The sequence below is a fragment of the Rana temporaria genome, chromosome 3 (assembly GCF_905171775.1).
Source record: "Rana temporaria chromosome 3, aRanTem1.1, whole genome shotgun sequence".
In the NCBI taxonomy this organism is placed as follows: domain Eukaryota; kingdom Metazoa; phylum Chordata; class Amphibia; order Anura; family Ranidae; genus Rana; species Rana temporaria.
In genome coordinates, this window is record NC_053491.1 from 410,103,078 (window position 1) to 410,116,532 (window position 13,455).

Consider the following 13,455-nt stretch of genomic DNA (forward strand, 5'->3'; position numbering starts at 1 on the left):
TCCCAGGTCTGTTACAATCCTGTAGTGTATGTTAAAAAAAAAATTGCTGTGCTCTGCTTAAAGCGGGAGTTCACCCGGAAAAAAAAATTTTTAACATTAGATTGATGCTCATTTTGTCAAGGGGAATCGGGTGTTTTTTGTTAAATCGAAGCAGTACTTACCGTTTTAGAGATAGATCTTCTCCGCCGCTTCCGGATATGGTCTTCGGGACTGGGCGTTCCTATTTGATTGACAGGCTTCCGACAGGCTTCCGAAGGTCGCATACATCGCGTCACGAGTAGCTGAAAGAAGCCAAACGTCGGTGCGGCTCTATACGGCGCCTGCGCACCGACGTTCGGCTACTTTCAGAAAATCGTGACGCGATGTATGCGACCGTCGGAAGCCTGTCGGAGGCCTGTCAATCAAATAGGAACGCCCAGTCCCGCAGCCCATACCCGGAAGCGGCGGAGAAGATCGCTCTCTAAAACGGTAAGTACTGCTTCGATTTTAAAAAAACGACCCGATTCCCCTTGACAAAATGAGCATCAATCTAATCAATCTAATGTTAAAAATTAAGTTTTCGGGTGAACCTCCACTTTAAGTGTTCGGTTTTGGCTTGAAGAAAAAGTGGCAACCCTAATTATACATATGCAACTTTTATAATACAGTGTATTTCATGATAGTGGCTCTTGATCTGACTTGGGCCAATTTCTTCTAAAGCACCCTCCATCTTCTGGTAAAATCCTGGGTTACATTGCACTTTGCCAGTGAGCCTTTTTTTGTTTCCTGGAGCGCTTGCACAGTAGCACGGACTGTATAAGCTAAATGCCCACCACTGATCCCCTCTGACACTGTCCCTTCTGGTGTCCCTTTTATGCAGTTGCTCAGTGAGTGGGCCTTAATGCTGAGCGGTTGCATATATGTGGCTCTATTAAAACAACTTATCATAACTGGAGATGTGCAGCACCCATAGCTGACTTTCTACACAAAGTGCCCATTAATAAAATCCTACTGGCAGGGTATTGCCTCCTGTATCAGGGAGGTCACTTCCATCTCTATCCCCATGTCCATCGAAGTATGTCTTTTGCATATAGTGGAGCCCATGGCCACTACCATAGATATACGGACCCTCCTTACCCTGTTACTATTCTATGCTAAAAAATGTATTATTTTATCATGGAAGAGCAATGTAGCGCCTACTATGGAGTCTTGGAAAGTATTGGTAAATAAGGCTGTGCCTTTCTTCATAGCTACGTACTTGAATAGGGGGGCCCTAACTAAATTCGATAAGGTTTGGGGGGGGGGGTGTGGTTGGCTTCCATGGATACAGCGTCTGATTGAGTGAGTGCTTGCAGAGCCTCTATGCTAAAATTCTGATGGTCAGAAAACTCTCCAATTCATTAAACCATTTCTCTGTTGGGGGGGGGGGGGGGGCTTGGGAAAGTAATCTCTAAATACAGTATCTGGTGGAGGGGCATGGGGAGCTGTGGGACTGTACACTTACATCATGTTTGACCGCCTCCAGACAGAGGTCGGCAAGTTTCCGTACCTGTCTAGTCAAGCATTGGAAGGGGTGATGACTTTTCTGTTGTTAATTTTTTTTTTGTATATGCCGGCACTTTTTTGACCGGTTGCTGTCCACGTTGTGTGGCTTGTTATAATCTGTATTGTATGAAACTAAATAATAAAAAAAAATATTTACAAAAAAATGAAAAATTATCATGCTGAGAGCATGCTCCCAGCACGGTAGCCGGCAGGTACCAAAAAGCTCCCGATGCATATCAGCGTTAGGGAGCTTTCTGATCATGTGACCGCTGTGACAGCCAATCACGTCGGTCACATGATCAGAAACCCTGCCTTCTGGCATCTAAACCCCTTAAAGGGTCGGGAGGCGCCAAGGGATTAAGCAAAAAGACTAAATGCATATTAACAGTGTAACCTGTAGCATCCAATAAGATTCAAGCTTTCCGTTAACTGAAAATTACTGAAAAATGAAGGTCGGAATCTGACTTTACCATAGATGAGACGGCTCTACTTTTTTATTTAATAATAATAAATAACACCATATTTCCATCATATTTTATTTTTAAGTATAAGTTTAAACATGATACAAACATTCAATTGATGTAAGAATCCTGAGTGTGCTTTCCCAGGTGTAAACAGTTGATTTGCAAAGTGTGCTCCAGCAGAGGGTAGGAAAACATCAAAGGCAGTTGAGAGAGAGAGAACTACATGTAATAAACCAGCCATTAGTCAGAATCCATCGATTTCAACTATTGGGTATAATGGACTATTTCAGTAGTATGCAAAATGCGCAGGCAAGCTGCTGAAATGATCTGGTCACACACTGTGTCAATAAATAATGCTATTATATATACTGAGACTTTGTAGTTGACAAAAAATAAACACATGTCGTCACTGAAGTCAGCTTGTCTGCATTGACTATGATGATGGTATTTGTTCAGGTCACAGGATATAGTGTTTCATTTGCGTGTCATTGTCAAGCAGAAGGTGTGTCCTCTAGGACTCCACAATCATCGATCACAATCTTCTTGCTGGTCTTCCCACTGTTGGAGCCATAACTTTCCATCTTTTTCACGACTTCCATTCCTTCCACTACATTACCAAACACCACGTGTTTCCCATTCAGCCTTTGATTTAATGATAGCAACAGAGAAAAACAAAATATATGAGTATATTGCAAGTTGAATTTATGGAAAAACATTAATAGGTAGCACCAACAACAACATTCTAAGTATGTAATTACTTTTCTTCAGTGTTTTGTTTCTTTATGCAACCAAACTGACCTGGTGGACATTGATAGGTGGGAAATTGGTGTTTGGGGTTGCAAGGAGGCGGGTGTATCCAATCTTTCTATGCACACACAAGTTCCTGATTGTCTCTAACAATGCGTTCTAGTTTTATGTTTTAGAAGCAATTTATATTTTAATTACATGGCATAATGCCCTATGTATCAAGGTACCTAAGAACTTGGGATACATGAAACCTATAGTTCAGGGTTTCTCAACCAGGGTTCCGTGGAACCCCAAGGGGTTCCTTGAGCAATGACCAATTTTTGCCTCTCAGGAGCACTCTTCCACTGACCATCCCACTAATATATCATGAGTTGTTGATATAGCCATTTGTAACAGGGGTTCCCTGAGACTGAAATAGTATTTCAAGGGTTCCTCCATGTTGAAAAGGTTGATAACGTCTGTATTTTTACTAGTAATAGCGGCGATCAGTGACTTATAAGTGGACTGCAATATTGCAGCGGACAAATTGGACACTAACTGACACTTTTGTGGGGACCAGTGACACTAATGATCAGTGCTAAAAATATTCACTGTCACTATACTAATGACACTGGCTAGGAAAGGGTTAACATCAGTGGCGATCAAAGCGTTGACTGGGTGCCTAGCTGGTGTTTTCTTACTGCGGGGGATGTGCTTTTACTAGGGGAAAGCATGGATCCATGTCCTTGCTTTGCAGGAACACAGGATCTACGCCTTCCTTACTGACAGAGCGGCAATCTGCCTAGTTTACACAGGCAGACTACAATTCTGCCTGTGTACTGAAAAATCAGCGGGTGCTGGTGGACATCAGGTCCGTGGGACCAGCTGATCGGCCTCTGCTGTGTAAAATCACAGCAAGAGCGGCTCGCTCTCGCGTCCCCTACCCGGAAATGCAGGATCAAGTACAGTGGATATAAAAAGTCTACACACCCCTGTTACAATGTCAGGTTTCTGTGATGTAAAAAAATTAGACAATGATAAATAATTTAAAAACTTTGTCCGCCTTTAAGGTGACCTATAAACTGTACAACTCAATTTAACAACAAACTGAAATCTTTTAGGTGGAGGAAAAAAAAAAAAATAATAATAATATAGTTGCATAAGGCTACTTTCACACTAAGGCGGTTTTTAGGCACTAAAGGGCTAAAAATAGCGCATGTAAAGTGCCTCCCCTGCCCCCCCAGTGTGAAAGCTGGAGTGCTTTCACACGGGAGCGGTGAAAATTGGCTTGGGCAGGAAGGTGCGTAAGTGTCTGGTATGGAAGTGGTTAAGGAAACATCTCTATAAATAATCCATTGCATAATGTATTGCCTTACTGAATACAAACCCCAACAAACAGTCAAAGTCTCTTACTTTCAAAAATTGTTTTAAAACAAGATTTAAAAAAAAGATCTATTAACCTATTTACAGCATGTTTATAGATAAAGATTTTAAAATATATAGTTTGGATAGAAAATGGAATGGTGAAACCCCCTGTAAGGTTTTTTACTTGTGAGGTAGATAACCTCTTATTCCCTGTCTATAAAGTGTAACTAAACATTCTTATGTATCACAGATGAAGATGGCGCCATCTTACAGTAACTGCGTTTTAAACCTGCCGTTGCAATGGTGCTGCATATGTTACTAGCTATGACATCAGCCATACAAGGGCTTGAATCTTTGGTTGAGAGATGATAGAAGCCCAATGGCAACTGTGAGAATTATTATCACAAGGGTCATAGATTAAGAAACAGAAAATTAGTATTTAAAATGTTAATATGCAGATTTCCACAAATTGTTTCTATTCCTATTTAAAGTGTTTTTGAACTTGCTAGAAAATGTGACTACTCCGGGAAGAGTCAGTTCCCCAGCACAGCCCCCTTCCTTCCTTGCAAGTCATAGCCCTCTCCTCTTCAGGAAGTGTCTAATTACTGTCTGGCTGTCCAGACAGTTTTCCATTCTATCGAGAACAAAATAAGGTCATGGCTATAGATGCACTCTTAAAGTGGATGTAAACCCGATTCATGAAATTTGAGTTGAGCACATATATCTGCAGTGTTTTGTTATCTCTTTTCAATGAGCTAAGTCTTATAGCTCGCTTCTGAACGGTTCCTCTGTTATCAGCCCGAGAACTCCTGACATATTTTATGACTTTTTAGACAAAATCAGCCAGAATCTTTTGTCAAAGGAGGTTGCTAAAATAGATTAGCAGAGATCAGCTCCTATTACAAAACGGCTCTGAGAGTTTCTCCCTATGATGAGAGGGGGTGTGTGCCTTTCCTCTAATCAGCAATTTTAGCTATCTTGGCTGCATGCCCAGACAACACACTCTGTGTTAACCAGGAAGAGAAAATCTCCTAACAGGATCTCAACTTTCTAAACAGTATATAAATCTGAAGACAGCAGATATACATATAAAACCTATGTAGGGAGATTTGGTTAATCTCTGTGTATCATCTGAGGCTGTTCACTTCACTGGGTTTATGGAGGGTTTACATCCACTTTAACACCATATTCTTTCATTGATAATTTATGAATTATCTCATTAGCTATGCTTTTAACCTGCTTAGCGGTGTTCCCGAGCGTGACTCGGGGTGGTTTTTCCATGCTAGTATCGGTAACCCCGAGTCACGCTCGGGGTAGCTGTGCAGAGCCTGCAGCGGCGCGGCTTACCTTGTCCCTGGATCCAGCGATGTATCCCCGCTGTGTGAGCGAGCAGGTGCTCGCTCGATTCACACAGTGCCTCTGTGTGCCGCCGATCTCCTGTTCCCTGCGAAGTTACGACGCACGGGGGCGGAGAACGGCGCCAAATTCAAAAAAGTAAATAAGAACATTACATACAGTATACTGTAATCTTACAGATTACAGTATTGTATGTAAAAAATACACACCCCCTTTGTCCCTAGTGGTCTGCCCAGTGCCCTACATGTACTTTTATATAATAAAAACTGTTCTTCCTGCCTGTAAATTGGAGATTGTCCATAGCAACCAAAAGTGTCCCTTTATGTCAAAAGTGATTTTAGAGCAGCTAGAAAACAGCGATAATAAATTATAATCACTTGCAGAATTGAGCGATAGCGATTTGTGGGGAAATTCATCATAAAAAAATAAAAGTAATGACAGCGACAATTCTGCAACTGAGCAAATTTCAGTGTTTTTGATTTGATTACATTATTGAATAATTTTTATTATAATTACATTATCATTTGTTATAATTATTTATAGTTATTTATTATATTATAATTTATGATTTTGTGTTTTAAACTTTATCATACCTGGGATGCCTATTAGACTCTTGTTTGGACAGATTTAGGTGAGTTATTCCTAAGAATTGCAGGCCTACAGTATAAAACGCCAAATTTCCATGCAAAATAATTGTACCGCTTTTGGTACAAAATTCCAGACATAATCATACCGCCAGGGAGGTTAATGATCTTACCAATCAGCCTTGATGGTTGATATAAAGAACTGAGAACCATTGCTGTTGGGCCCCGCGTTGGCCATGGCGAGGACACCTGGGGTACTGTGCTTCAAAATGAAATTTTCATCTTCAAACTTACCACCGTATATTGATTTACCGCCAGTCCCATTGTGATTGGTGAAGTCACCACCCTGGAATTAAGATGGAAAGTGGAAAAGAGTTGAGAATATATGTTATATTTTCATCACCCATTCTCTGCCCTTTCACAGTTAACTGCTGATGCTTTTAAATGTCCATTTTAACCATCTCCATGCCGTGTATGAATGAAAAACTCAACAAATGCTTCATGGTAACTGTTGCTTTTAAAGTGGAGGTTCACCCAAAAAATCTATTTTTAACATTAGATTGGGCCTAATTACGGGAAGCAGAATCGGGTGTTTTGTTTAACCACTTAAATACCAGCCACCGTCATATGACGTCCACAAAGTGGCTCTACCATCCAGAGTGGACGTCATATGACGTCCTGGACTTTGAAGGGGGATATCTGAATGATGCCTGCAGCTAGAGGCATCATCCAGATATCTATCTCTTGTGCCGGCGATTCTGCACAACGTAAGAACGATCAAAGCGGCGGTTCCACCGCTAGATCGTTCTTACAGGCGGCGGGAGGGGACATCCCCCCCCTCCCGCCGCCATCCGGTGCTTCTCCGGGCTCTCCCGTGCCATCGGGGGCCCGGAGAACGAATCGTCCGGTGCTGGCAGGAAGTATAGAGATGACTGGTGACCAGATGGTCACCAGTCATCTCTATGACCGTCGGAGGACCCGGGCGCGATGTGATGACGTCACGCCTGGGTCCCGTAAGTAAACAAAGCCGCTGTAAGCCACATTATTCATGAGATCAGTGAATTTTTTTCACCGATCTCATGGTTTCCAGCCTGGAGGAGAGATGTGGGGTCTTATTGACCCCGCATCTCTCCATAAAGAGGAACTGTCACACACATTCCTATTACAAGGGATGTTTACATTCCTTGTAATAGGAATAAAAGTAATAAAAAAATAAAAAATAAATAAAAAAAGTGTAAAAAAATAAATAAATATGTAAAATAAATAAATAATAATAAAAAAAAAAATTTAAAACCCCCCTGTCCCCGGTAGCTCGCGCGCAGAAGCGAACGCACACGCAAGTCCCGCCGACATATGTAAACGCCGTTTAAACCACATATGTGAGGTATCGCCGCGTGCGTTGTGCATTCAAAGATGGACCAAGGCATTTTCATCCACACAGCTGCCGCTTACTGGATTTTTTATCTTTTTAAGATCATTTTCTGTATACCCTAGAGATGGTTGTGTGTGAAAATCCAAGCAGATCAGCAGTTTTTGAAATACTCTGACCAGCCCGTCTGGCATCAAAAACCATGTCACGTTCAAAGTCACTTAAATCCACTTTCTTCCACATTATTATTATTGGTTTGAACTTCAACAAGTTGTCTTCACCACGACTAAATGTATTGAATTGCTGCCATGTGATTGGCTGATTAGCAGTTTGTGTTACCAAGCAATTGAACAGGTGTATCTAATAAAGGGATTTATTTATTAAGCCTAAAGAAGGCAAAATTTGTCACAATTCTGCAGAGAGACCAATCAGCTTAAAGTTTTTTTTTTGCTAAAGCTTTATTAACCACTTCAATACTGGGCACTTTCGCCCCCTTCCTTCCCAGACCAATTTTCAGCTTTCAGCGCTCTCGCATTTTCAATGACAATTGCGCGCTCATGCTACACTGTACCCAAATTACATTTTTATCATTTTGTTCACACAAATAGAGCTTTCTTTTGGTGGTATTTATTCACGACTCTGTTTTATATTTTATTGCAATATAAGCGAAAAAAGAGAGGAAATTTGGAAAAAAATATATTTTCGTCTTTCTATTTTTAAAAAAATTCAATAAAATCTAATTTTGACATAAATTTAAGCGAAAATGTATTCTACTACATGTTTTTGGTAAAAAAAAAAAACGTTAAGTGTATAATAATTGGTTCGTGTGATTTGTACGCAAATGATCATGTACAGATGTGCGCAGGTGATCACGGACATATGTGTGCAAATGATCATTGGGACATGTGATTTTACTGTTACATATGTGGGGGGGGGCAGGTGTTTTTACTATGTGGGGACATGTGTTTTGGGGATATGTGTTTTGGGGACATGTTTGTTTACTTTGTGTTTTACACTGTGTGGGACACAAGACTGGTGATCAGTGAGTAAAAAGCTGAAAAAAACAGCTCATACTCACTGATCACAAGCCAGCTGCAGCGATCCACCCTCCTCTTCTCACCGACGACTTCTGTGTGAGGAGAGCCGATCACCTAGCAACCGGCTGTATGTTTACATCACATGACGGCTGTGATTGGACATGGCCGTCATGTGATCAGGAGGGCCAATCACAGAGCCCTCCTGCTGATCTATGATGCACCGTGTCAGGGTGACACGAGTGCATCAGGATCGCGCCGCTGCGTCGGAACGCACGAGCGCGATCCCCCTCCTGCTGAGGGACGTTCCTGGACGTCCACTCAGAAGGATAGAGCGCCCACCCGGCCGCATATGTGCAGTGGCCAGGTGGGAAGTAGTTAAACAAGCTGAGGTTAGAAGCTGATTGGTTTCTCTACAGAATTGTGGCTAATTTTGCCCTCTCTAGCTTTAGTAAATAAACCCCAAAGTGGCTGGTGAGTGTATATATTAACCTGCCTGGCGGTATCCCCGAGCGTGACTCGGGGTGGGTTTTTCTTGCTGCGATCTGTATCCCCGAGTCACGCTCGGGGTAGCTATGCAGAGCCTGCAGCGTGCGCTGGCTTGCCTTGTCCCGGATCCAGCGATGCCACCGCGCTGTGTGAGCGAGGCCTCATATGGATTGGGGGGGGGGGCCACACTTTTTTTCCACTTTTTAATATTGTCGGCAATGTTTTTTTTTTATTCAGCTGTCAGCAGGGAAGCCCACTGACAGCTGATGACTCATCCATTGTTAAGGATGCAGCAGCCCCGCTCCTTAACAACCAGCTATTCACTGTACCCTGATTGAGCAAGGTTTTGCTCAATCAGGGCTTAGAATTCACTGTGCTGCGCGCAGTGCATTGTGGGGTGCTCGGCAGTTGAACAGGCAATGTTCGGCCCGAACCATTCGCCCAACACTATTTACCACCATATTTAATACTTTCTTCCCGTGACCCTGTTACTACAGAGGAGGTTGCCAAACTCTTCTCGGATGTCTACATAATCACCTGCTCCCTCACAACTACCCTAGTGACCCTCTATCGCTCTATTCTATGCTCTCTATTTCACATCTTCCATCTCTCCTTCTCAGCTGGCATTTTCCTCTCTCCTCTAAAACATGTACCCATTACCCCCATACTTAAAAAATACTCACTGGACCTCACCAGTCTAATCACCTCCAAAGACCCTTTTGCTCCTATTTATCTCTAAACTCTTAGAACACCTGGTTTACAACTGTCTGGGCCACTACCTTACTAACAAAAACCTTCTTGATCACATAGTCTTGCTTTTGCCTGCAACACTCCACAGAAACTGCCCTACGAAAATGTTTTAGCGACATACGAACTGCTAAAACCAGTGGCCACTACACACCACTGCTCCACCTCAAAAAACTGCGCTCCCTTGACTCTGCTCTCCCCTGGTTCTCTTCCTACCTAATTAATTGTTCCCTTAGGCCTCGTACACACGTCCGAGAATCGCGTCAGGAAAAAACCCGTTGTTTTCCCTGACGAGTCTCTTGGCAAGAAACTCTTGCCGCCGGAGTGTACTGACTTTCATTTTAAAAGAACCGCGGTGACGTCATCGCATATGACGAGCATGCGCTCGTCACATTCGATGCCATCACCACCATCTTGCTTCACCCTACCTATGCCGTGGAAGCTACCGCGCATGCGTCAAAGTCATTTTGAGCATGCACGGGTTTCCACGGCGACAGGTAAGTATACACACCCTCGGGGTTACTCGTCAGGAAACAGGCCGACAAGAATCTCAACGAGAAAAAAGAGAGCAGGTTCTGAGATTTTGACCAGATTTCCAGACGAGAAACCTGAATGCCTCGTACACACGAATGTGAATCTCGGCAAGAAGCAGTTTTCTTGCTGTTTTTTGCCGAGAAACTCGGTCGTGTGTAAGAGGCCAAAGTGTCACTTACAACTCTATTTTCCCCTCTCTGTTTCCTCTTTTTCTAGGGGTCCTCCAAGGCTCTGTCGTTGAACCTCTTCTATTCTATAGTATATCTCTTCCCTTGGTCAGGATACTTCCCATGGCTTCCAATTAGTGGTAGCCTGTGCATTAAGAGCGCACGGATGCCGTCCCCTCTATTCTCGCCACCCCACCCTATGAATAGTGGATAAATTCATGCATAGCATGAATCTATCCATGGCCGCCGCTGCCACCCCCTATTCAGGCGCCTGGCCCCTTTTCGGATGCCTGGCGCCTGAATTACAGCAGCGGGGCATGTATTTTTGAAGCACCTGATTAGAGCCAAAACAGTGTGGATTGGAGCGCAGAGCATTGTGCTCGGAGACCACCCAGATGGGTTAGAAAAGCAAATTAATATTGCTTTTTCAAATTAAAATTTGCTTTTCTAACACTGAATCGCCTCTCCGCCAATCGGGAAGCGTGGATCTGTTACCCATTTCACGATTGGCTAAAATGTTAGGCAATTCTATTGGACGTCTAGGAGGAGGGGAGGAGACGCACAGCAGAAGCCGCCGTGATCTCAGAAGGGAAGAGGACACAGAAGACACTGCAAGATGCCTGCTGTGATGTGCCCACCGATCGGGTTAGTGTCAGTGTACCAGCAAACAGTGGGGGGGGGGGGGGGGTTTAGGTGCCACGGGGGGAGGGTTGAGGGAGGTGCAGCGGGGGGCTGGTTGTTTGAACTAACAATTGAACTTCTCCACCAACTCATCTCCACAGTTGTTACATTTTGTATCACTTCACCTCCCTTTTAGATTGAAAGCTTCTATGAGTAGGGTCCTCTTAACTCCCTAAACATTGTAAAGCATTGCACAAACAGCTGGCACAGGAATCCTGTATAATAATACGTGTAAACTGATTTGTTCTTCCCAAACAGAGATCCAACTGTCCATGGAAGAGAGCAACCATGTGAAGATTTTTAGTAATGAGGTAAGGGTTGAAAGATTACTAATAGAAAAGAATGATTTGAAGATAATAAAGAAAAAATTGATATGTGATCACTTTGAAAGCCAATCATAGTGGTCACATGATCGCAGATCCCCCTGGGCATTAAGAACGTTTAAAAGGGATGCCAGGGCTGGTGAGAAGGAGTTTAGAATTGTAAATGGTTAACCAGTTGCCGACCGGCCGCCGTAGTTTTAATATTACGTGATTTTGCATTTCAGCCACTAGGGGCGCGCTTGATCACCGCCGGGGCACCCGCGATCGCTCGTTACAGAGCGAGAACCGAGAGCTGTGTGTGTAAACACACAGCTCCTGGTCCTGTCAGGGGGAGAAATGACTGTTCGTCTGTTCATACAATGTATGAACAGCGATCTGTCATTTCCCCTAGTCAGTCCCACCCCCCCTTTAGTTGGCACACACCTAGGGAACATAATTAACCCCTTCCTCGCCCCCTAGTGCCAGTGACTTTTTTACAGTAATCAATGCATTTTTATAGCACTGATCGCTATAAAAATGCCAATGGTCCCAAAAATGTGTCAAAAGTGTCCATAAGGTCGCATTACCGATAAAAATCGCAGATCGCCGCCATTACTAGTAAAAAAAAGAAAAAATTCCATAAAACTATCCCCTATTTTGTAGACGCTATAACTTTTGCGCAAACCAATCAATAAACTCTAATTGAGATTTTTTATATGAAAAATATGTAGAAAAATACGTATCGGCCAAAACTGAGTAAAACATATTTTTTTTTTATATGTTTTTAGGGGATATTTATTACAGCAACAAGTAAAAAATATTCATATTTTTTTTCAAAATTTCGCTCTATTTTTGTTTATAGCACAAAAAATAAAAATCTGCAGAGGTGATCAAATACCACTAAAAGAAAGTTCTATTTGTGGGGAAAAAAAGGACGCCAATTTTGTTTGGGAGCCACGTCGCACGACCGCGCAATTGTCAGTTAAACCGACGCAGTGCCGAATCGCAAAAAGTGGCCCGGTCATTGACCAGCAAAATGGTCCGGGCTGAAGTGGTTAAGGAAGATTTTGGCAGGTAAAGATGAACTGATCATTGTTGCTCACCAAACTGTTCTTTGATGGTTGGGAGAGGTTGCTCTCGGAGGATGTTTTGTACTATTCTTTATTCATGTTCTTAGGCAAAATTGTGAGTGAACTCAACTTCCTTGGCTGAGAGGCAACCCCACACATGAATGATCTCAGGACTATTCATGTGTGACCTCAGGTCCCAAGATTCCCTGGCCAATAGGGGCTTCCTGATTGGCCGGTAGGAGAATAAGGGAGACAGTAGCGAATATTGATTCACTATTGTCACACAAGTGGGTGTGCTCTAATCACGTGCTTCATATGCGTCTAAAAAAAAAAACATTGGAATACATGCGTCCGGCGCCCCACATGTAGATTGGGGGGCCAGACGCATGGATGAGGGGACGGTGCCCCCTGTGCCCCTAATGGACGGACCGCCACTGCTTAGGATGATTTTGTGTTGGCATAACACAAAACTGATGGTAGTGCTCACCGTTTCTTCTCCGGACAAGGATTTTTTCTGGATGCCCCAAACAATAGGAAAGGGGATTCATCAGAGAAAATTATGTTACCCCAATCCTCAGCAGTCCAATCCCTGTACCTTGTCCAGAATATCAGTCTGTCCCTAAAAGTGTTTCCTGGAGAGAAGTGGCTTTTCTTTTCTGCCCTTCTTGACACAAGGCCATCCTCCAAAAGTCTTTGCCTCACTGTGCATGCAGATGTACTATGGCGCTTGCTGGACTATTTTGGGTGCCCTGAAGCCTTATTCACAAATGTAGTGGAATTTTTTTTTATGAGATTAACTTTATTTTCATGGCAAAGAGGGACTTTGCAATTCATTTCAATTCATCTGATCGATCTTCATAACATTCTGCAGTATATGCAAATTGCCATAATAAAAACTGAGGCAGCAGACCTTGTCACAAAACTTTTGGCCACGGCTGTACTTCTCACAATTTTTCTTGCTGGAACAACTGACAAAGAGACACAGGGGTTGGTTTACTAAAGACAAATATATAGCCGGATTCAGGTAGAGCGGCGCTTCTTTC

At 43.0% G+C, this 13,455-nt stretch overlaps 1 protein-coding gene across 2 annotated transcripts in view; it reads right to left on the reverse strand.

The window, feature by feature from the left end:
* Positions 1-2,046: 2,046 nt before the first annotated feature.
* Positions 2,047-13,455, reverse strand: part of PPIA (peptidylprolyl isomerase A) — a 43,082-nt gene continuing 31,673 nt past the window's right edge. For both annotated transcript variants that reach the window (XM_040346027.1, XM_040346028.1), the window contains 2 exons: positions 6,193-6,365; positions 2,047-2,630 (listed from right to left, as the gene is read on the reverse strand). In XM_040346027.1, the coding sequence (XP_040201961.1) occupies positions 2,480-2,630; positions 6,193-6,365 (324 nt within the window). In that variant the 3' untranslated portion in view covers positions 2,047-2,479. The remainder of the gene's footprint in view (positions 2,631-6,192; positions 6,366-13,455) is intronic.